This window comes from Typopeltis vanoorti, chromosome 12 (genome assembly GCF_054136105.1).
Source record: "Typopeltis vanoorti isolate ZY-2024b chromosome 12, IOZ_Tvanoo_1.0, whole genome shotgun sequence".
In the NCBI taxonomy this organism is placed as follows: Eukaryota; Metazoa; Arthropoda; class Arachnida; order Uropygi; family Thelyphonidae; genus Typopeltis; species Typopeltis vanoorti.
The window spans coordinates 42,106,354-42,132,835 of NC_143560.1; the positions used below are offsets into that span (position 1 = coordinate 42,106,354).

The following is a 26,482-nucleotide window of genomic DNA, read 5'->3' on the forward strand; positions in this document are numbered from 1 at the left end:
CTGCAATAACAAGCCAAAAGACATGAAACTCTAGGATTTCGATGGATTTTGATCAGAGTTTCGTACCCGGCTGTAGAATAATACGGGATTTACCATCTTCCTTAAACTTAAAAATTATGGTGTTTTTATTTTATGATATTTATTAAATTCTCAAACAAGTTTCATATTTTTTATGAATAGGATGTCAGTATACTTGCCATCAGAGATGCAGAGACCTTGTTACTCTTGACTGTAAAGGGTTTGGAGATACTCAGACAACTAATTTATGTGAAATAGTGGATGATTTTTCTAACAGTGCTTCTGAAGATCAGGTAATTGTTTGATCTCTGTGATTGGCATAATTGTTTTTAAGTGGAATTTTTTTGAGACAAGAGAAAGGCCCTTCAGAACACACGCAATTTACAGACCAAAAATACTAGCTGTGGTGGTTGTGGGCAGTAGATGGCGTTGATGTAGGTGATTGGCAGTAGAGGTTCTGTGTAGTAGTGGAGACAGAGAGTTGTACAGTAGGTGTCCTCCTGTGATGAGTCTTCAGAATCCTTGGAGGTGTTACAAATAATAAAAATAAATTTTAAAAAAAATAATAATGTGAATAAGTGTTATAAATTATCTTTCTGCTTCAACACATTTATTTTGTTATTTATTATATAAAAAAAAAAAAAAACTAAAAAAGAAAAAAAAATTTTGTAAGTGCAACTACTTATACCATTAGGAACAAATCTCAAAATTGCTGGTGAATTGAGCTGATACATCTTGACTACCTGGTGTGCATGTTGTTTCTTTCAGTAACAATAGAAATTAGCACATTTTGTGTGTGTGTGTGTGTGTGTGTTTAATCCAGATCACTGAGTGTTTTTCTGAGAAAGTTTTATGCAGTTATTCCCTTTATATAATCAGGAAAAAAAAGTCCACATATGCAAAGTTCTGAAGCTCTATTCACTACTGATAAAGTAGTGGATAGAATTTCTCTGACATACCTCCACAACACTAAAAAAGTTAGCGATTGAATGTCAAGAGTTGCAGATGCCATAACCATCTGTACAAAACATTCTACAAAATCTGTTCCCTACTAATGACAGTTCAATTAAATTAAAGATGCCAAGAAATTATATTCTTGTTTAATTCTTTATACAAGTGCAAGCAAACAAAGTTTGCATATGAGGTATTTTCATGACTAGGCTACTTGTATATAGAGGCTAATGACTTCAAATTAATTGCCTTAGTGTCCCATTATCAAAGCATGCATCCTTTTAGGTTTGTATAATGCTAAGCATTATGGGAAAAGACACTAATCAGACTGGTTTTGACCTTTGTATAAATAAGGGGTCTTCCCCAAAAACTAGTTGATCCTTCAGATCACTCTAACCTCAATGAGTAACCCAAAGGATCTTCTAACTCATTACACTCCATTAATCTCAGTAGTAGTTCTGCCAGACAAAACCTGCAGAAGCCTCAGTTCCACCCAGTGGCATTCAAAAACCCACCACTAGGCCACTCATCAACCTCCACAAGCCACCAGCCAGAACCACTTATCTTCCAGTGCCTTCGGCATCCACCTAAGGCCACATCAGTAGAGGCCATACCATAGGCAGGTTTTTAATGGAATGCAGTCATCAAAACCACTTGACAGATTCCACATCAATGGAAAATAACATTAGTAGGAGCCAGGCCCAGAAGAGATACCAAGATTAAAGTAATGCAGAAATCATATATTTCCCATGTACAAGTAGTGAAAGGGTCTACCATATTTTTAAAGTACTCATAATTAGATCTAGTTGTTGGAAGTTTTTTCACTTGGTTATAAATTAATTTAAAGATGCCAAGAAATTATATTCTTGCTTGATTCTTTATTCAAGTGTAAGAAAACAAAGTTTGTGTGTGAATTATTTTCATGACTAGGCTACTTGTATATAGAGGTTATTGACTTCACATTAATTGTACTGGCAGTTTGTTTTTTGTTACTCTGATATTAACACATTGTGGATCAGTAATGTGTGATATTTAAAACTTTTAAAAGGTTATCATTCACCCACTATGTTAAAGTATATAAAATACACTTACATATGTAAGTGTATTTTATGCACAGTTATATCACTATATGAAAATCACCCCCCCCCCAGCCCATGGTTGCCCAGACAAACCTGATTGCTGCTCAGAAGACAAGATTTATGCATTTATTTTATTTTCCTGACTTAGAAGGAACATTGATGAGAATGTTGTCTGTACCATTGTGTTTCCTAATAGTCACATTTCATTTGTTGGAAATGTGAAATAATGCAGGCATCTATTATTTTCAATTAATGAGTTCATTAATTAATCCTGAAACTCATTAACTCAGTTTATTAAATAAATACTATGTACAATCTGAAAACAAATGTATTTTTTGCACTGTCTATAATCACAATGTATGACTCATATTTTTTTTGTTTTAAAAACCATAACTGGATTATTGTACCTGGACATGCTCCACATATGATTACAACTACAATCATGGTAACACATTTTTGCTATAACAAAGCAGAGCTTCTCCACTGCTGTTGTGAATGACTAACTTTTCACTTAGAAGCTAACTGATCATCGGATGGTCGAGAGATCTATACAGTGACTCAGATTCATCAGACTATCTCATTAGATTTCATATCTTCTAGGGCCATACAGCCTTCTGTTCGTATCCTATTAGTGTCAGGCAGTCTTAATTGATGGTCATTATTCTTATCGTTGTTAGTTTTACTTCTCCAAGTCTCTGATTTTTGTAATAGATGTTACAAAGTATAAAGACTCCTTACACTTTGACTGTTTCCCACTGATAAGACCTCGATAAGGATCAGCCTGGGCAGTGGTCTTAACCATAATATTTTTGCATTATGGGATACTAAGGCAATTGATGTGAAGTCGATAACCACTATATACAAGTAGAAAAGTCATGAAGTTACTTCATGCTTATGCTTGGATATAGGATGTATATTGTGCTAGCTGAGACCTCCCACTTTGCCGAGGTGAACCTATACTAAAGTGGTTCACTTCAGGGTCTTTAACTCAAGTATTAGGTGCTGGTGCTTTCATCATTGTGTAGAATTGTGAGCATTATAACACTTCTTTTGTAAACAACGTTAGAAGTTTCATCATCCTCAACAAAAAAATAATTAAGTTCTCAGGACTGCTAACTCAAGAACATGCTACATATAACTGCCTGTATCCAAAATATTCACCTCTTAAATATAAACCTGCATATCTAAGGGTCTGTTCTTGGGCTCTATTAATCATTATTGCAAAGCAAACTCTTATTGGAAATTGTAACCATTTGAATGCAAATGGATAGTCTGAAGGGATGAGGGGTATCCGAGGGATGAAGACAGTTTCTCCAATACCAGTACCTATAAATATCACAGCTTCTATCATCTTCGGTTTTAACAATTTTACTTGAAGCCTAGTTCCATTGCAAAGATTTGGGGGGGGGTGCAGATTTTGTAGCAACATAATAGGAACACCTATTTTCAATTTAATTTCATGACCAGGCAATCCAGGTGGATTAAGTAAATTTAAAAATTCCATGGGAAAATGAACTACATCATCTATATCCACAGGAAGTAGCTACTGATTTGTCAACATTAACAGATCCATTAACCTTATTAAGAACCAACTCATTCATCATTGACACGCCATCATTTTGAGGTGCACGGATATATCTCTCCTTGAACCAAGAAGGTGACTTTCTGTTATGTTTTCAATAGATAGGTAGACACTGCACAACAGTTTGTTTGCAGTTCAGACAATTTTTCCCAATATTTAGCATTTTCAGGGGGAAGGAATGTGCATTAGAGTCTCCATGTAGGTAAACATGCATCTTGGTTTTGAGAGAGAATTTCTCTGTATGATGCCATAGTGATGATTTCTTAAGCAGACATTCACTTCATCCGCCCTGGTTCTGTAGGATAAGACTAGCAGTATTTGTCGAAAATCACCAACGAATAAAACAGTTATTACACCAAATATTTCAGTCTGAAATTAACAGGCTATCCTCAGTGGCTTGATACGAACAGTGTTTACAAGGTGGAATACAAACAATTGATCATTCAAAAGTCGAACAAGCTGCGTGATGTTACATTGCTAAGCACTAAAGAGAGGTAAATTTCATCAGAGTGATGAATAAATTATAGGTATTAATTCACAATTTCATATAATAATCTTAATTTATAAATTCAATTAAAGATAACATTAGACTAATGTAGGAATTAGGTCTCAATTTAAAAAAAAAAAAAAGAACCTAATGTGTTATCTGGATTAAACTTTCCCATATTTTTGACAAGGATAGGCAATCATTTCAATTTAAGTGTGGCCTCACAACAGATATTCCTTACTTTCCTTTTTAGACAAAATCAATTCTCTACACCCTCGTATTAAGTTTAACATGGAGATTGAAAAAGACAACAAGTTATCCTTTTTAGACATCCTTCTCATCTGCTCACCTTCAGGTATTCTGACAACAACAGTTTACAGAAAACCTACTTTTACTGGACGTTACATTCTCAAACAATCTGCTCATCATCCTTATCAAAAAACATATGTTTAATTCGATGAGCTAGAATTAATTGCTCAACTCCCCACGAATTATAGAAAGAACTTTCAACTATCAAACATCACATGAAATTAAATGGCTTCTCTGAAAAGACTACACAACATCTGTTCGATTCCTACAATCCTATCCAGAACAACAAAGAATCAATACGTCGAGTTCCAATTCCATATATTTCCGGAATCTCAGGCCCAATTTCAAGAATTCTGAGGAAATATGATTTAACAGCCACTTATATCCCTATTAACAAAATATCCACATATTTCCCATCTTCTAAAGATAAACGCTCAACTATGTCACTGCCTGGTGCATATCAAGTTCCTTGTAACTGCAATCTGTCATACTTTGGACAAATCGGATTCTCTATAGAAAAAAGAATACAAGAACATTAATCGTACATTCTTCACAACAAATCCGATAAGTCTGAATTGGCGCAGCACAGGATAGAGATGAGCCACAACATTCTCTGGTCCAGGACTCGCCTTCTACACAGATGTCATTAGAAATTTGAATGGCTATTCAAAGAGAGTACTGAGGCCTTACTTCAATGCCCTAACTTGAATCGAAATGATTGCCTATCCTTGTCAAAAATATGGGAAAGTTTAATCCGGATAACACACTAGGTGTTTTTTTAAATTGAGGCCTTCTAATTCCTACATTAGTCTAATGTTATCTTTAATTGAATTTATAAATTAAGATTATTATATGAAATTGTGAATTAATACCTATAATTTATTCATCACTCTGATGAAATTTACCTCTCTTTAGTGCTTAGCAATGTAACATCACGCAGCTTGTTCGACTTTTGAATGACCAATTGTTTGTATTCCACCTTGTAAAAACTGTTCCTATCAAGCCACTGATGAATCAAAAATCAGCTAAATCAGCTAACGCCTTTTTATTCCCGTATATACGGGAGTAGGCGAGGCCATTTAGCCCTATCTAACTTTTTGGAGACTGAGTGGGCAGTTCAATCTCCACTGGTACCCAATCAGAGACAGATGGCCCAAGGCTATCACTAATTAAGCGGTACGCAGTGAAGAGAGACGGCTCAAATGTGCCGCCATCTCGTGGTCTCTAACCCTAACACAATATATTTAATGTCTGAAATAATGTGGGTTCTACGGTCGATTTTCTTGAGTTTACAGGACGAAAAACCCGAGTTTCCGGGAGGAAAAACCTGCTTGCCCGTGCCAGAGATCGACTAACTCGGGAACCGGTCGAAAAAAGGCTTAGAAAAATTTCCTCTAGTCGCCGACTAGACTCGAAACCAAGACTTCCTTCGTGCGGCCTAGCGCGGTGGTGTGCAAACGCCACATCCACTGAGCTACACAGGCTCCGAGCCACTGATGATAGTCTGTTAATTTCAGACTGAAATATTTGGCAAATATTAAAATATTCTTGTGTTAACGTGTTTATATTTCTTAATTTAATGTCACAAGTATCTCTCAAGAATAGAAGTTATTACACCCGTTCTTCGATCGTCTGATCTGATATCCTTTAGCGTTCTGTCTACTGCTTCAACAGATCTTTTATGGGACATTGTACATTCATCCCAAACAATCAAAGAAACCTTTTGTAATATCACACTTAATATCACATTATCTAAAAAATGTAACAATATCTGGTCATAGGTAATATCGCAATATCTAACATTAGAATTTAATAATATCTAAAAAAAAAAAAAAAAAAAGGGCACAAAATAGTGGTCAGATATTGTTGATGAGAGAGTTAAAAAAAAATTAATCACTGCTCCATAATCTGGAGGTGTACATTGATGAAAATGCACATAAACCATCTTTGGAACATCCTCTATCTATGGATGAAGACATGATCAAAATCGGTCAATTCGTTCTGGAGTTATAAGCAAACATCAAAAACAGATTTTGCTTTATATATATAGATTTGACAAGAATATAATTGAATCTATATTATACTTGACAAAAATATAATTTCTTGTCAAGTATAATATAGATTGTAATCAAGTGGATAAGCTTTTCCAAATTTTTTATGTGGCCTCCCACACATGAAAGTTGATAAACATCTAATACATTAGTACCATGTGTGGGCTATAGATTTGGTTTTTTTTATTAAATTTTTTTTTTTTGGTATTTTATATTCATTTTATTATCTGATCTGGGAACCCTGCTGTAGAGAATAAACATGGAATTTTTCCAAGCCACTTCAGACCCCCATAAGTGGACAGTTGTCTCACACCAGGTGATGAAATTCATCTCCCACCTAAAATATGAAACAGACACAAAGAATCATATCCAGATAAATAAGAGGAGTCCCCACATATAAACTGTTAAGAAAATGAGAAATTATCCATTCTGCACATTCTCACAGTGTCCCTTATTGAAGTAAAAGAAGATTTGAGGTCTGGTGGAGATGGCTCATTTGAGACTATCTGGGATGAGATAGAGGCCAGTGAGATAAAATATATTGTTGGTTGCTTCTATAGACCAGGAGTTCCGCAGGAAGATGTGGATGCCATGCATTAGTAGATTAGCACAATGAGTGCAAACTGAGCAATTATTCTGGAGGACTTAAATTATTGGAACGAGGAAAGGAGACATGGCAAAATGAAAGTCGTATTTATATAGTTGCTAAGGAATAATTCCTGAAACAGAATGTCATGGATGGAACCATGGATTTGATAGTACTGGATCTGGTAATAACATCAGAAGTTGTATCCATAACCAAGGTATAGTCCGACCACAGAAGCGAGAGCTGTCATTGCAGACTGCCAAGAAGAGTCAATTCATGTTGCAAGGGAGAAAGAAATAAGGCGATGTATGAATTGGTCTCCAACACATGAAATCATGTGCTTTATACGTACAATCTTCCAACTGTTATACAAGCAAAATAGTTACCACTTTAAAAACTACAATGATCATAAAAGAGAAGTTAATTTTCTGACGTGTAATAATAAACACTCATCCCACAATATGGATTGATTACCCTATTTTTGGAATGGATTCTCTTTCTTTTGACATGCACAGAAGTGTCGAAGGGTCTCTTATCAGAAACTACAAGAAAAGGATATCATTAGAGCACAGGAATTAGTCAGAGAGAAACAGTATATTGTTTGAGAGAAGTAGTATCAGACTGCATGCCCATGGTCAGGAGGATAACCAAAGTGGGAGTTAAGTGGATGAGTAGAGATATAAAGCAAGAGTGCAAAAAAAAAAAAAAAAAAAGAACATTGCAAGAAAATATTAAGAAAAAGGTGATCAGCAGACTTATGAGAGAAAATTAGCAAAGTAGGCCACAATAAATCCAAAAGAGTGTTTTCATTATGTAGAAATTAAGAAGAATTACTAACACGGGAGGATGACTTTAATCAGTGCTGATAGTAGGAAGGTGACAGAAGCAATAGAAATAGTTGAGTTGCTGATGTGTCAGAGACTGATGTCAGAATTAAGTAGATGAACAGGAGGTGCTCAGCATATACTGGTCCATGTACTATTTGAAGCTGCATGAAAATTAATAGTACCTCTGATGAAGTTGTTTAGTCTAAGTCTCAGCTCTGGAAAGGTTTCAAGAAAGTAGAAAGGATGTAAGATATCTCCATTACATAAAAGTAGCACTAAGACAGAAGTAGCAAATTATAGACCAATATATATAACAGGAGTAGTGGTTAAGGTATTGAAAAAGTTGGTTAAAGGTAAAATTCAATAGTGGGTGGATAGGAATACAGTAATCTGTGGTGGCCAGCATCATTTTGTAAAAGGTAGGTCCTGCCCTAGTAATTTACAATTTATAGTAGTGACAGCAAAATTAGACGAGGGGAAATGGCTACATCATGATACTGCTGGACTTTTTGCAGATGCATTTGGAGCAAATTGGAATGGATATGAAGCTGTTAGTATGAATAGGGGAGGCAGCTGACAGACAGACCCCAGAGAATGGTATGTGATGGAGTGAAAAAGTTTTTTCACTTGATTATAAATTAATTTAAAAGATGCCAAGAAATTATATTATTATTTAATCCCTTATCCAAGTGCAAACAAATAAAGTTTGCATGCAAAGTAATCACAACTAGGGCTACTTGTAAAAAGGGGCTAATGACTTTACATCATTACTTTAGTATCCCATAAAACAAAGTACACATCCTTTTGGGCATATACAATGCTGTGCATTATGGGAAGCGTGATTATCCAGACTAGTTTCAACCTTTATTGAGGTCTTTAATAAATAAATTAATTTAAAAGATGCCAAGAAATTATATTATTATTTAATCCCTTATCCAAGTGTAAACAAATAAAGTTTGCATGCAAAGTAATCACAACTACGGCTACTTGTAAAAATGGGCTAACGACTTTACATCATTACTTTAGTATCCCATAAAACAAAGTACACATCCTTTTGGGCATATATAATGCTGTGCATTATGGGAAGCGTGATTATCCAGACTAGTTTCAACCTTTATTGAGGTCTTATCAGTGGGAGCCAGACACAGAAGAGATAAGAATAACAAGGTTGAAGCAATGCAGAAGTGATATATTTCCCATATACAAGTACTGAAAAAGTGTAACACCTTGTTATTAAAATAATCTGGATTAAAGTTAGTTAATAAAAGTTTTTTACTTGGTTATAAATTAATTTTAGAGCTAGTTGGTGAAAGTTTTTCACTTGGTTATAAATTAATTTTAAACTACCTCAATGAAGGTCGAAACCAATCTAGGTAGTGGCCCTTCCCATAATGCATAGCATCAGTAAATCCCAAAAGGATGTGTGCTTTGCTTTATGGGATACTAAGGCAATTCATGTGAAGTCATTAGCCTCTATATACTAGTAACCCTAGTTGTGAAGATACTTCATGCGCAAACTTTGTTTGCTTACACTTGGATAAAGGATTAAACAAGAATATAATTTTTTGGCATATTTAAATTAATTTATAACCAAATGAAAAAAACTTCCATCAACTAGCTCTAATCCAATGTATTATCTCATTGGAGGGTATATTGTAAAAGTTGGTAAAATAGCTCAAAGGATTACTTGGATGATGAAAAACACTCTAACAAGTAAAGATATGGAGGTTATTATCCCTAAGGCTATGAATTGGCTGCATCTTGACTATTGTGCACAGGTTTGATCACCTGGATTTCTTGAGAATCAGGAGGTGGTGGAGAGGATTTAGAGACAGGTAACAGTGCTGGGACAGGTATGTTGAATGCTCCTAATGGGAATAGGGTAAGCTATCTGGGTTACGAAGTGTAGTTAATAGATTTCCCTTTAATAACTTAAAAGTTATTAAAGGGATTCTATAAGATTGACACAAAGGAAATTTTTCAGTACATGACAAATAGAGAACTAGAGGTCATCCCTGGAAATTATGTATGAGTGTGGTTAGTAATGGGTGTATGGACTAGATTTTTCGCTTATAGAGTGCTGAATAAGGGAATGGATATTAACAGAATTAGTTGTGAATGACCTAACATTAAATGAGTTTAAGAAGAGTTATTGTGTGTATAAAGGTGTGTGTCTCCTGGATGAATATTTTGACTGCATGGAGATACCCATGCAATAATAATAATAATAATTGGGTAGCTACCTGGGTAACAAATGAAATTAGTTGGCAGTTTAGAACTTATCAAATTATCAAATTGTATTCTGTATTGGTTTAAATACAGTCTTGGCTAGGGCATTGTCCAGTTAAACATGCCTGCTATTTTCATCAACTACTGGAACAACTGTAGACTCGACAGAATTCATGATAGGTAGCATGAGAAGCGTTACTGAAAAACAGTGGAGCTAGCATAGTAATTACAGAAATACTATGTTGACATAATTCTTATTTTGAGAAAAAGAAAACAAATGTGTGATACATCTAAATATGAGGATGGTCTGAAAAGTTCTCGGCCTCAACCATAGATGGCAACACTATCAGCAAGTTTTTTTTTCCCTAAGTTGGTACATCTGTCATAAGCATCCATGTGAAATTGCAAGTCATTCTATCCAGTAGTTTGTTTTATGCAGCTGTCTGAAGCAAAAGTGTTGTCTTTATCCCTTGAAATGGATAAAATTGAGTATCGTGCAGTTCTAAAATTCTTTGTAAAAGGATGTTTAATGCCAAAAGAAATTCATTCGAAGTTCATAAATGTTTATGGACACTCATCATCATCATCATCAAATTCCTGCCATGTACCCTCAAGGAGTGTACAGGATATGATAGTACTACATGAAAAAAATTACATCATTATTAATTTCCTATCTACAATTTTCCTCCAAATCAGTCTGTTACTTGTCAAGACTCCAACATTATCAGATCTTATATTTCTATCGTCTAAAGCACTTTGTACTGTATCAATCCACCTATATCTTGGTCTTCCTCTGGGTCGTTTTGCTGCCAACCTGGCAGAGAACACTTGTTTTGCTAATCTTTCCTCGCCCATTCTGTTTCAGTGACCATACCACCTGAGATTAGCTCTGCTAACGTATTCCTGGATGCTGACAATGTCAAGTTCTTTCCTAATATCCTCGTTTTTAATATGATATTGCCATTGATGCCATCTGTTCACGCCTATAATCTTTCTCAGGACTCTCATATCTGTGGTCTCTAGTCTTTGGTCAAGTGTTTTACTTCTGACCCAGCTCTCAGATCCATAAGTTAAAACTGGTTTGAACACTGTCTTGTATACAGCTAATTTAATGTTCCGACTAATTTCTCTCTTATTCCATATGAATTTATTCAATTGACTTCCCACCATACCAGCTTTGCTGATTCTGTTGTCTATTTCTATATTTAATTTACCGTCTTCAGTAAAAATCGTGCCTAAATAGCTGAAATGTTTTACTTGTTCCACAGGTTCTCCATTCACAACACAGTTGACATTTTCAATGATTCTGCCTATTTTCATTGTCTTTGTCTTTTTATTGCTGACCTTCATACCATATCTATTACAACAGCTATTCAATTTAGTCAGAGAATCTTGCAGACTTGTAGCAGATTTATTTAGAAGTATAACATCATCCGCATAAAGCAAAGAGCTGACATTAACATCTCCAATTTTGATATCATGTTTAATACCACTTTCCTTCATAATGCGATCCATATAGATAATGAATAACAGAGGGGATAATGTACATCCTTGTCTCACACCAGATTTAACATTAAATCATCCTCCTGTACTTCCTTCAATTCTAACTGCTGACTTACAACGCAAATAAAGACTAAGTATTGCTTGATATAATGCCCCATTGACACCATATAACGCAGTGTATTGAATAGCTTCTCTCTTGGCACCTTGTCATATGCCTTTTCCAGATCGACAAAACTTAAATACAGATCTTTGTTATATTCCCATGCTTTCTCGACTATTTGTCGTAAAGTGAAGATCTGATCCTGACAGCCTCTATTTGGCCTGAATCCAGCTTATTCTTCACCAAGCTTTTCTTTCACAATTCTTCTCAACCGTTTCTCAAGTATACTTGCATAGATCTTGCCAGGAACACTCAGTAGGGAAATACCTCTGTAATTCTCACATGCAGTTTTATTTCTCTTTTTATATATGGGTACTATGAGAGCTCTACTCCAATCATCGGGAATTCGTCCCTCTCTCCAGGCTTTCTGAACTATGCAGTGCAGCCACTGTAAGACTTTTATACCACCATACTTCAGCATTTCTGGTCGAATATCATCTACTCCTGCTGCCTTTCCACATTTCAAGCCTTTGATGGCTTTTTCTACTTCTAGTATGGATATGTATTCCTGAGTGCATGCCTGGTCAGTGTTTTTTACCACTGTGCTGTCATCACTGCTTGTTTCATTTAGCAGTTTTTAAAATAATTACTCCATACTTCAAGGATATCTTTTTCTCCCGTTTTCATGTCACCTTTATCATCTCTAATTCCTTTTACAGCACTCTTTCCTCCATTCTTAAGCTTCTTCAACAACCTCCAGAATATTTTGCCACCTTCTTGATATTTATTTTCTATATTCTTGCCAAAGTCTTCCCATGACTTTTGTTTAGCTAGTTTTACACAGTGTTTAGCATTCTTGCGTTTGTCTCTATATTCTCTAAGAGTACAAGCTGACTTATTTGCCAGGAACTTTTGATATGCTTTCTTCTTTTCCTTCACTGCCTCTTTAACTTCCTGTGTCCACCAGGGAGTTCTGATTTTTTTATCCTTGCAGCAACCTCACCACATGCCTCTCTGGCAGAATCAATCAATGTTTTCTTCAGAGTTTGCCACTGAATCTCCAAGGTTTGATTCCTGTTCTCAAACTCTTTCATTTTCTTTTCAATAATCTTTCTGTATTTTAGTCTACAGGTCACACCTGAGAGCTGCTCAACTTTTATTCGCTTTAAAACTTTCTTACATGTTATTCTTTTCAATATGAAATTCAATTTTATCCTGCTCAAGACTAAATAGTGATCACTTCCAATTTCAAATCCTCTGTACACTCTGGTGTCCTGCACCAGGGAAAAAACATCACTATCAACAATAACATAGTCAGTGAGACTTTTCTTATTCCTAGCCTCTTCTTTCCATGTGAATTTGTGCACATTTTTATGTTGGAACATGGTGTTAGTAATAACCAGTCCATGTCCTGAGCAGAAATCCAACAGATATTTGCCATTATTATTAGCTTTGCTCTTTTCTCCAAATTTTCCCAAAATATTTTTGTATGTCTCGCAATCGATTCCTACTCTGCTATTTAGATCCCCAAGAAGGACCAACTTTTCCTTTTTCATTGTGTCAGTTGCTTTTTCTAAAGCCTCAAAAAATTCCTCCACTTCTACCTTAGTAGAACCTTCTGTGGGACCATAGGCACAAATAAGTCTCATTGTCCAGTTCCCCATTCTCATATTTGCCCACATTACTCTACTTGAGACTGACTGCCATTCAAGAAGATTAGCCTCATATTTTGTGTTGAATACTATGGCTACTCCTTCTTTTCCTTGATTATCATTTCCTGAATATAACATTTTGTATTTATTGCTCAGAAAGATCTCACCAGTTTTGGTCTTTTTTGTTTCAGTCACCCCTATTATGTCGATCTGGTACTTATCTAATTCCTCAGCTAGCTCCATTTCTTTGCCATTCAGGCTTCTTACGTTGATAGTACCGATCTTTAACTCTGGTGATGTTGAGTTGGGGTTTATTTTCAGATTTGTTCCAGTAGCTGACTTTTCGCTGTTCGCCCTGGTTCCCTGGCAAAAACAACGGGGGCCTTGTTTAACCGGGCGACGCCCCAGCTGGCATGAAATTTTGTCATGTTGTACCATCATTCTATATTTTGGTTTAACCAATAAGAATACAATTTGGTCGGCTAAATCCCAAATTGCCAGCCCATCCTCGTCCGTTCAGTATCCAAGTAGATACCCAACAGGGTGCACCACGAGAAGGTGAGGATTGGACATTAGGTCAGAAGCCCTGGTCAGTTCTCCGCATTCCTTTAAAGGCTATGTGGAGGTCTCCTCTCAGTTATACAGCTTTGACCCTTAAGCACCCCTTATGGACATTCTTCTCCTTCATTTTCAACAATTAAGAACTGGGCTGCCGAGTTTAAACATGACTGTACCAGCCTTGAAGATGATCTACTTGAAGGATGTCCAAAAAGTTAACACCACCAGAAATCGTTGATCAAGTGCATGATATGGTATTGGATGACCGGCACACTCGCATGAAAATCTCTGAACAATGCTTGGAGCATTTTAACAAGAATAAAACTGATTTTGTGCATCAATTTATTACTATGGATGAAACTTGGATTCACCATTACACACCAGAATCCAAACAGCAGTCAAAACAGTGGGCAGAAGCTGGTTGTTCAGCGCCAAAGAAGCCAAAGTTGGTTCCATCAGCAGGAAAGGTAATGGCATTGGTCTTTTCTCACAAAAAATTTCGTGAGAAAAGACCCTGTTTGCAGAATCAAAAAAAATCATCTTTCATCAGGACAATGCACCTGCCCACAAAGTTTTGGCAATGGGAAAATTAAGGGATCTGCAACAATATGAATTGTTGTAACATCCACCCTATTTCACACATTTGGCTCCCTCTGACTTCTATCTCCTCCCAAAACTAAAACTCTTCCTTGCTGGTCATGGTTTATCTTCGAATCAAGAGGTGATTGCAGCTGTAGAGGGGTATTTTGCAGATCTTACTGAGAACCACTACAGGGACGGGATAATGGTGCTGGAGCATCCCTGAAATAAACGTATTAGTCTTATGGGAGATTATGTTGAAAAATAAAAATAATTTTGAAATTAGCCTTTGGCCCAATAATGAAAAAACGAATTTTGAAAAAATTCGTTTTTTCATTATTAGGCCAAGAACTTTTCAGACAACCCTCGTAATGGTAACTTTAATATGTTATGCTCAGATAACAGTGGGAAAGAAAATGAAGAATTATTTATAGCATATTCAGTATTAAAATGCAGATGAACTCTTTGAATGTAAGGCAGTTCCAAGTAGAGTAGTAGGGGCAAATTTCAAAATGGGAAATTGGATAATGAGAGCTTGTAACAGAGAAAGTTGTAATAAGAAAAAAAGTCAGAGGATTCCTATTAAGCTGCTGATTCTTGTAATAGATCTAAGCACCGAAGCAGATAATTAATCCTAGACATGTAGAAAAAATATTTTGAGGTTATTGGATTTGAAGAAAAGAGTAAAGCTAATAATAATGATAAATATCTACTGAATTTTTGTTCAGGAAATGGACTAGTTATTATTCCATATCATCAACAATAGCACAATCAGTAGAACTTTCTTATTCTTTGTATGTCTTCAAGTGCATTTTTGCTTATCTTTATGTTGGCATGGAGTAATGACTAGTCCATGTCCTGAATTGAAATTCTGCAGATATTTATACATTATTATAATTGAAAAAGTTAAAAAAAAAAAAAAAAAAAAAAAAAAAACCTGTAGAGACCAAATGGCAAAATAAAAAAAAACATGTCAGTCAGGGAAGCATATGCTAAATGACTTTAAATTTTTCAGGAAATGACAACATATGCTAAAATGTTAATTAAAAAACTTTAATCAATATCTTCCAATATTTCGGCAATATTACATTGCCATCTTCTGGGACCATAAAACTACTGTATGTGAACACTGGCACTAACAATGAGCAAATAAAGCTGAAGATTGCTACTGGCGTTAGTGCTAGAGTCCTAAAGGTGCCCCCCTAGCAGGCTAAATTGGGTTGTCTTGGCTGATGTTGTTGGGATGCAAGCTTCCCAAATTTGGGGTAGTCTCATGCACCTAAATTTTTTGAGGTTTAGGAAGTTTTTTAGAGCTGAGGCTGATTCCAAGAATAACCTTTCATATTTATATTTGCTGCAGTGTAGTAAAGTGGCTTTCTTCTGGCGTATTCTGTGGTGGGGTATCTAGTGCGTGGTACACAAGTCCTGAGTGGCTGTATGTGACACCGGATGTAGTGTTTGTATATCCTGATATTAGCTGTCCTGCCTGTTTGGCCATAGTAGGACAGTTTACAACTGCAAGGGACCTAGTATACTCCAGGTAGGTCTAGGAGAAGTGGTTAGTCTTTGGGTGAAGCAGATAAGGGATGCAGATTTCTTGGTTTGTAACAGGTAGTCAGGTCATATTTTTTTTAGGATTTTTGTTAGCTTTTCAGATGTGTCCCGGATATAAGGAATGGTGATAGATTTAGTGTAATCTCTGTTATGAAAGGTGGTGGTGGTGGGGGTTTCTGGTTAACTGATTTTAATATTTTCTGGATTTTTTGGGGGTTTGTAGCCATTGGCTAAGAAGGTGTTAAGGATATAGTTAAGTTCAGTAGTAAGGGCATTGTTATCCGAACAAATTAATTTAGCTCTGTTATATAAGTTTTTATAATCCATGTTGCTGTTGTGCGGGGGAGGGATGTGATTTCTGGTGAATGTATCTACCTGTGTGGGTTAGTTTTCTGTAACCAGAGGAAGCCAGGGATCCATCAGGTTGACGTGTAATCAGAGTATCTAGGAAAGGGAGACTGTTGTTTTCCTTTTCCAAGGTGAACTGGATTCTGGGATGTTGATTGTTTAAGTGAGTTAGGAAGTTGTGGAGCGTATCTAAGCCATGTGGCCAAATAGCAAACACATCATCCACATAGCGTAGCCAGACAGTGGGTTTTTGTGGGCCTGAGTTTAAGGCTTTTTCTTCAAAAGTCTCCATAAAGAAGTTTGCCAGGGGTGGAGAGAGTGGAGAACCCATGAGGGGACAGCCATAGGTTCTCCATGGATTTTCTGGAGCCAAGTAAACACAATTATGCCAATTCATTGTTCCATTAAGCTTAAATTGTACTTCATCAGACCAAACCATCTTCCTCATCTGCCATGTGTTGAAACTACTTACAATACTGCATTCTGTAGCTTTTGTAGATCTTACTGCAGCTTATGACACAGTCTGGAGGCATGGCGCAGTCTGCAAGTTTTGCATGCAAAGTCCCATGCAAAACAATAGCAAAACTAATCGACAACATGCTAAGCAACCGCCTGTTCCAAGTGTGTATGGACTAGAACAAAAGTAAACAAAGAACACTGGATAATGGATTACCACAAGTGTCAGTTCTGGCTCCCCTCCTTTTTAACTTATCCATCGCAGATATGCCTCATACAGCCTCTAAGAAGTTTTGCTATGCTGATGACATTGCTCTAGCCACCAGACACACTAATTTTACTACAATGGAAGATACACTAACAAATGACCTTGCAGTCCTAGATGAATACTTCAGCAAATGGAGATTACGCCCAAATCCTAGCAAAACGCAAGTTTCATGCTTCCACCTGAACAATAACCAGGCTAACAAAGAACTCATGGTCTACTTCAACCACAAACTGCTACTACAACAGATTCCCGAAATATCTGGGCATCACTCTAGATAGAACACTATCTTTTAAACCACATCTCATTAACACAGCATCCAAGCTAAAAACAAGAAACAATATACTGCAAAAACTATGTGGAACAATTTGGGGTGCCTCAGCAACAACGCTTCGCTGCACTGCTCTTGGCCTCATTTGCTCTACAGCTGAATACTGCTCACCTGTATGGCTGAACAGCACCCATGTGTATTTGGTTGATGCCCAGCTTAACACCACTATGCACCTTATTTCTGGAACTGTAAAATCAACCCCAACCTACTGGCTCCCAGTGCTAAGCAACATCCCGCCTCCACACATCTGCAGATCCAACTTTCTTCTACATGAATACAGCAAAATCATGGAAATCCAAAATCTTCCAATCCATGAAGACAATCCCTCCCCCTTGAAATAAACAGGCTAACAGTCGAGGCACCCTCCAATCTTAACAGCAAAAAATCTTGCAGAGACAAGCTTCAACATGAAGGAGAAATGGAAAGAGTCCTGGTGAAACACTTCAACAGGGATCTTCCATGAATTAGTGGACCCAACACAGATTCCTTTGGGTTTTGACCTACCTCGGAAAACTTGGTCTTCCCTTAACCGAATTCGCACCAACCATGGCAGATGTGCAGACCACCTTTACAAATGGGGCATGATTGCCTCATCCAGGTGCGACTGTGGATCACTCCGCCAGACAATTAATCATATTATGGCAGAATGTGTCCTACGTGCATACAGTGGAAATCTGTCAGACTTCATCCATGCTACACCAAGTGCAGTCGACTGGATAATCAACCTCGACATTCAGTTGTAGCCTATTCTTGAGTCTCTTTTATGATTGTATTATGTCTTCTTATTGTACATATGTCTATTACTATGTCCATATATATTAAGGATTAATGTAATGTAACTTTTCATGTGTGAGCTATACACTAAATAAATAAATAAATCTTGGGATATAAACTTTCCATTTAGCTGCTTTAAGAATGTGCTGTATACTTGCACTGCTAACTTCTGTCTCATGTGCACATTGTCTGGTAGACCTCTGTGGCGAGTGTGTAAACTGTTTCAATACCATAGCCAAGGAAGCAGGACTTGTTGCTGTGCGAGGCCTCCTGGATCTTTCCTTGTGCATGTCACACACGGTACCATGGGTCTCAAACCTATCGCGAATATGTGCAATTGTCAGGCATGTTGGAGGTTGTGTTGCAAACTCATGCCTCCATTGTCGTTGAACTTCACTAACATTCTCAAATTTGAAATACCACTTTAAAATTATCTTGTGTTCCTCTAACGACAATCGTTCCTCAGCCATTTTGTTTGACTGTCCTACCGGTCACATGTTGATGCTAGTATTCATGTGAGTAATGACATCTTTTGAGAGAATATCATACAACACATTGCTACCTTAATTCGATCCAACTTCGAAAAAAGTCCATAGATGACATCTGTTAAAGTGTGTATGCATTTTTTTTATGGACTCTGTGTGTATATGTGTGTGTCTCTCAGACCTGAACTGTGTTCAGGTGCAAACTTGACTGACTTGTCTGTTTGCTTACTTGGGAAAAAGGATTTAAACCAAGTTTATAAAATTGCTTGGTATCTTGAACACATATATATATATATTTATATATATATCAGGCTGTAAATCAGCAGTTAGAATTAGAAGGAAGTATAAATCAAACCATTTTATCAACTGGAAAATAGTTTGATTTTAAATCAGGTGTAAGATAAAGAGCTTTCCCACTGTTAATAATCATCTGCATGGATTGCAACTATGAAGGAAAGTGGTATAAACTGATATGAAAATAGATGATATTAAACTAATTTCTTTTATTTTATGCACATGATGCCTCAAGAAAGAAATGAGTAAACTGAAAATGTAGAAAAAATGTAGAAAATTGGCATGGAATCAGCAATAAAAACAAATAATTATGAAACTCAGCAAGTATGAAAATAACTAAAAATTTCATATATTTTAACACAATTTTTTATAAAGTTGGCAAATTTAATATGGAAGTACTGCCAGACCACAGATCTGAGACCCTCAGCTAGCAATGTGCCAAGAAGAGTCAATTCATGTTGAAGAGGAGAAAAGAATAAGATGATGTATGAATTCATTACCAACATGTGAATCACTTGCATAAATGTAAAATTTTCAAACTGTTATACAAGCAGAATAGTTACCATTTTAAAAACTTCAATGTTCATAAAATAAAAGTTAATTTTCTGACATGTAATAATAAACAACTCATTCCACAAGACGGATTGATTGCCTATTATCGGAGTGGATTCTCCTTCTTCTGACATGCGCATAAGTGTTGAAAGGTCTCGCATACAGTAGATAACAAAATAAGCAAAGATGGTATATTATGAAAATTAGTCGAAACACTAAAACACAATACTAACTATATATACTCTAACAAATACAACCATCCTTTCAAGAAACATTACTTTTATCAACCTCACATATGAGATATCTCTTGTGGGGGTGATATATATCAACCAAAGTATCTGATATATATATATATATATATATATATATACACATACATACATACATACATACATACAGGGTGGTTCAAAATTCCACGTACAAACTTTGAGGGAGAGGTAGAGAACATCAACCATATTCACATAGGAAAGCATGAACGGAAATGCCACCCGAAAGTGATAGGTGGTGCTCCAGGTGAGCAAGTGGGGCTTCCTCATTCAAGCTTTCAATGTCGTATGAAGAACATGCATCATTTTATGAACTCTGAGATGGCAGACATGCACCTCTTTTACCATATGTATCCTTCTACTATTGAACTGTTCAGTTATGCCTAATAAAGTTTTTTTACACTACTTACTTGTGTTATTTCTGTATCTTTGTGTCCCTGTTAGTACCTTCCGGTGGCATTTCCAGTCATGCTTTCCTATGTGAATATGGTTGATTTTGATGTGCTCTACATCTCATTAAAGTTTGTACATGGAATTTTGAACCACCCTGTATATATATCAACCAGAGTATAAATCAAAATATCCTGTATATATACAGGATTCTTTGACTGTATATATATATATATACAGGGTGTTCGGGATAAATTTGACATATTTATAATTAATTATATTTTTCCGTAAGTTACATGTATTAACACACACTTCTCTTCATTTAAAAGTTTGGACCCTTCTTCATTCATATACAAGATGTCAGAAAGAATGGATAGCTGGAACCCACCTGAATCATGGAAGAGAATAACTTGTATCATGATGATTCGTGCCCGCCATTAAAATAAGGATATTACGACTGCTGCCCAATGCTCCCTGAATACAGTAAAAACAATCAGGCATGAACTAGAGACTTGCAATGGTGACTACGAGGATGTAGCAAGAAGAAAGATCCCTAGCAGACGATCTGATTGCGTTCGTACAGCAGAATTCCTCGCAAATCTGCAGGAACAGGTGTTGAAGAACCCTGGCATTGGAATTTGGGCTTTGTTCGTGGAGTTGCTAACTGTAGTCAAGCCCTGGATAACAAGGGTAGCCAATGGTAGGCCGTATGTATGGCAGCAGGATTCGGCCCCTTGCCACACCTCTGGGAAAAGTCAAAAATGGTTGTCTGAAAATTTCTACGACTTCACCAGTCCAAATGTTTGGCCTCCAAACTCCCCAGACCTTAACCCCATGGATTATTTTGTATGGGGCGCAGTTGAAAAAGACACCAATCGCACTTCCAGTAATACAAAAGCCCAGTTAATGGATAAAATTAAAACAGTTTTTGCGGCCCTTCCCAGGGAGACTGTAGCATCAGCTTGTTCGAGGTTCCGAAGCAGAATTGAAGCTGTGATCGATGCTAATGGTGGTTATTTTGAGTAAATCTTGTTGATAGTATTGTAATTAACTCTGCCTGTAATGTTTTTTTGTCAATTCATTAAATTTAATAGATACAAAGAAGATTTTCTTTTTCCTTACGAAACTGTCAAATTTATCCCGAACACCCTGTATATATATATATATATATATTTTTTTTTTTTTTTTTTTGGCATTTTAGTTCCCGACAGTCCTGGGGGTCTGCCGCTTGGACAATTTTCTTCCACTTATTTCTATCTTAGACATCCCTCCTTTCCACTCCAACTTCTTCCATATCCCTTTTGACATTTTCCCACCATCTTTTCCTTGGTCTTCTTTTTCTTCTCTTACCCTTCACTTCCGTTGTTGTAAATCTTTGAATTGGATGGTCTACTGGTCTTCTCCATACACGGCAAGCCTGTCTACTTTCTCTCACTTTGTTGCTAATTTTTCTAATCCCCATCTCCTTCCTTATATCTTCATTCCTTCTATGCTCTTTCTTTGATGTTTCATTTATCCATCTAAGCATCCTCATCTCTTTCTTTTCAGTTGTTGTTGCCCATGTCTTTCTGCTCCATACAAAAAAAAAAAAAAAAGCCGATCTAATGGCTGATTTCTATATATATGTTTTTACTTTTTTTGGTGCATTTTTGTCGCATATCAAATTTCTGACATCTCCTTCCATTTAGTCCAACCTGCCCTAATTCTTTCTCTGACTGCCAAGTTACATGTGCCTTTTCTCTCTCTCTCTCTCTCTCTCTCTATGGTTGCTCCCAGGTACCTAAAATGGTCAACTTCTTTCAAGATACCACCCTCTCTATCCTTTGTATTGATTTCTTCATGTCCTTCCTTCTCACTAAACATTACTTCAGTTTTCCTAGTATTTATCTTTATACCTGCATCCTTCAAGGTATTTTGCCACTCTATAAAACTTTTGGGCCTCTTCTACATACATTGCTTTTATAATTCTTTACTAATTTTGTGTTACACCTTTCCTTCTGAGGGTCCAGTAGTTTAGGTCCCTTGGTATTCTCTCATATCCCTTTTCCATATCTACAAATATATGAATAAGCCTTTTATTTTTCTCGGAGTACTTTTCTTGTAGTTGTCTCATCGTATAGATTGCATCTGTTGTTCCTTTCCCTTTCATGAAACCACATTGTATCTGGTTAACATCCACTATTTCTCTCAATCTCTTATCCACTATTCTTTCCATGTCTTTAGTAGGTGTTCTGTAAGTTTTATTCTTCTGTAGTTTCCAGTCTAGTATGTTACCTTTTGGTTTGTAAATAGGTACTACAAAGCTCCTTTTCCAATCTTCTGGTATCTTTTCTTCTCTCCACACTTTATTAAATAGTTCATGGGTCCAGTCTACTCCTCTTCCCCTATTGCTTTCATCATTTCTATTACTACTTCTGATAGTCCCAGTGCTTTGCCGTTTTTCATTTTTCTTATTGCTTTTATTACCTCCTCCTTTGTAATTTTCATCTCTGGCCCCTGTATGCTTTCCTGCTCCTCCAGCATCTTCCTTTCATTTTCTATATTTAACAACTCTGCAAAATATTCCTTTCATTTGTCCTTCACCTTCTTTTCACCTACTAATATGACTCCATTCCCATATTTTATTATTGTTTTTTTCTTCTTCGAAATCCTTTGTGCCATTGCTTTTCTGCTTTGCTATTTTATATATTTCTATCTCTGCATATATTTTCTTCCATTTTTTTTCTCTTTTGCTTTCTTCACCTCTACCTTTGCTTTCCCTCTCTCTCTCCTCTTTATATTTCTCTCAGGTTTCATTGTTATTTATCTTCAAGTTCGAAATGCTTCCTTTTTCTTTTCGATTGCATCTTGGACTTCTTCATTCCACTACAAAGTTTATCTATCCTTCCTAGGTCTGAATCCTCTTGTTCTTCCCCACACTTCCTCTGTAGCTATATCCAAGATGTGCTTCATTTGATTCTAAGTGTTTTCTACATTGTCATTTCCTTGAGATGCCACCCTCTCTTTGAATTTACTCTTATTTTCTTCTCTCAGTTTCCAGATCTTCAGCCCTTTTCCATTTTGTTTGTTTTATTTTTCAATACTGACACTTTTAGATCTTATACTACAACTTTATGTTGTATTGTTATGTGATCATATGGGATTGTCTTGCAATTTTTAACATTTTACTTTATTCCCTTTGTGAGAATATAGTCCGAATCTTATTTTTTTCCACTTACGTTATCAGGTGGTCTTTCTTCTTCTTAAATAGGGTGTTGGTGACATCAAATCCCAAACTTTCTGCAAATTCCAGTATTCTATGACCCTCCTCATTCTTTTCTCCAAAACCATGTCCTCCATGTACACCTTTGAATCCTTCCCCTCTTGCACCAACATGTCCATTTAGGTCCTATTAATTATCATTTCTTCCTTTTTTTATTTCCTCACATCCTGTCTATGGTGCATATCCTGAAATAATATTTATGATGTTTTCTTTTCCTAGTGCCACTTTTAGTGTCATAATGTAATCACTTCTTCTTTTGATCTCTATTACCTTATCTTTTAGACTTTCCTCCACTATAATTCCAATTCCATTCTTTTTCCTCTCCTTTCCATCATAATATAGTTTATATCCTTCCCCTTCCCCCATTTTTTTTTGTTTTTTCTCCCTTCCATTTTGTTTCTTGGATGCATGTTATTTATATCTTCCTCCTCTTTAGGTCATCCATTAATTCTCTACTTTTTCCTGTCAAAGTTCCCAAATTCCAGGTTCCTAATCTTAAAATTTCCACTTTCTTCTTTAGTCCCAGTCATGGATTGTTCTGAGATACCCCTCACCCATTTCTCACAGCAATAGGGGGATCTTGCTGTGTGTTGCATGTAGGGAACGCCCTAGCTCTTACACTTATTTGCCCTTGTCTGAGATTCATTTTTATTTTGACTAGTTTTTGTGGCTGGATGTCTTTCCTGGCTCTAGTCACAGAGGGATGGTTCTGTGGACCCTTATTCTTTGCTGCTCTGCTGGAGTACTGATGCCATTTGCAGCCAATCCTCTAGAGATCAGACACTGCTGAAGATGGATCTTCTGCTCTTCTGGCTGTTGGAGTCGAATATCATCTTCACCTCTTCTACTTGTTCAGCCATTGTCCATCTTCGCCTGTTTTCCTAGGTAGAGTTTTTTTTGAAGTATGCTCCTCCCCTCCTTTCTCATCTGTACTTGTGGGATGACAGTAATGTATAATGATTATACCATGTTTCACTGGCCTGCTCAATTACCAGACCTGAATCCATTTGATCAGCTGAAAAATGAGACAGAACAAACTGTGATTGGTTTCTGCCAACCACAACATGCCGAACATTCCTGCAGATTTTTCAGACTTCATTGAATCTGTATCTAAAGTTAAGACTTTTTTTTTTTTTGTTACCAGACAATGTACCTGATAAACATGGTCATTCATGGTAATCTATGAATGATGGTAATCCAGAGTATTTTAGTAATAAGGTATGACACCTTTTGGCAATTTGTATATGGAAATATGACTTCTGCATTACTTCAACCTTGGTAGCACTTCTGGGTCTGGCTCCCACTGATGAGTCTGGGTCTGGCTCTGAGAGGCTCTGCTTGGGGGTAGGTTTTTGCCTGTGTCTGAGTGGGGCCACCGCTCAGATTATGGCTCTGCTTGGTGGTGGGGTGAGCCTGCCACTGGGTAGAGCCAATGCTGAGAAGTTCTTCTCAGTGACGGGTGAGCCTGTCACTGATCTTTCTGGATTGTCTTATTTTTAGAGCCCGCTTCACATTCACCTATACAAAGGTCGAAACCTTTGTATAGGTGAATTTATGGCCAGTCTAGGTAGTGACCCTTTACATAATGCACAGCATTATTATACATGTCTGTAAGGATATGTGCTTTGCATTATGGGATACTAAGGCAAGTGATGTCATGTCATGTCATTAGCCTCTATATATAAGTTGCCCAATCGTGAAGATACTACATGTGCAAACTTTGTTTGCTACACTTGGATAAAGGATTAAACTAAGAATATAATTTCTTGGTATCTTTAATTTATGGCCATTCAGTATGCATGCATGTATGTATGAACAATCTTTCTATCATATTATATTTGAGAATACTATAAAGTGAAAAATCTTGTCATTTTAATAACTATTTCATGGGGAATGTGTAATGTAGTAGAAAGGGAGAAAAATATTAGATATCTATTAGAAAATCTCAGTTTTTAAAAATGTCTTATTCATATGATATTAGAAGCTTTATAATTGATCATCACCATCAAATTCCTGACACATACCTTCAAGGAGGAGGTGTATATGATATTATGGTAGTACTACATGATAAGTTTATATTACTACTAACTTCCTGTCAACAAGGATTCCAGTAATGCCATATTGTATGTTTCTGTCTTCTAAAGCACTTCTAACTGCATCAATCCTCCTAGATCTTGGTTTTCTCTGCATCTTTTTCCTGCCTTGCCAGCTTCAAACATCTGTTTTGCTAACTTTTTCTTTCCCGTTCTGTTTAAGGAAGATCAGCTCAGTTGAGATTAGCTGTGCTTACACATTCCTGAATGTTAACAATATCAAGTTCCTTCTTAAAAATCTTCCTGTTTAATATGATTCTGTCATTGATGAATCTGTTCATTGCCTTATTTTTTTTCAGACTGTCATATGGTCTTCAATATTTGATTAACTGTTTTATTTATAACTCAGCTCTGAGATTCATAAGCTAAAATGGGGAACACTGTGTACAGCTACTTCAGTGACTAATTTCTCTCTTATTCTATCTGAATTTATTCATATGACTCCTTATCATACCATCTTTGCTTATTCTATTGTCTGTTTCCATATTGAATTTGCCATCTTCACTTAAAAGTGTGCCTAAAAATAGCTGAAATATTGTACTCATTCTGTTGGTTTTCCATTCAGGATGCAAGTGATATTTTCAGTGTTCCTACATATGTTCATTTTGTTGCTGATTTTCTTACAGCAGTTATTCAGTTTTGTTAAGGAATCCTTCAGACTTGTACTGAATTTATTTAAGAGTATAACATCATCAACATAGACTAAAACGCAGAGATTAACATCTCCAATTTTGATGTCATATCTAATACCTCTTTCCTTCAGAATGGGATCAATATCTATGATTATCAATGGAGATAGTGAGCATTCTTGTTAAAATCAGGATTCTGTATCTCCTTCAATTCTAACTGCTGATTTACAACTGAAATGTAGACTGTGTATTGCTCTGTATAATGGCCTGTT

General features: G+C 36.3%; 1 protein-coding gene across 2 annotated transcripts in view; it reads left to right on the top strand.

The window, feature by feature from the left end:
• The window catches only part of LOC150100732 (ras association domain-containing protein 1-like), a 186,229-nt gene that overhangs the window by 65,214 nt on the left and 94,533 nt on the right, over nt 1-26,482 (top strand). For both annotated transcript variants that reach the window (XM_090401801.1, XM_090401802.1), the window contains exon 5: nt 181-311. In XM_090401801.1, the coding sequence (XP_090257927.1) occupies nt 181-311 (131 nt within the window). The remainder of the gene's footprint in view (nt 1-180; nt 312-26,482) is intronic.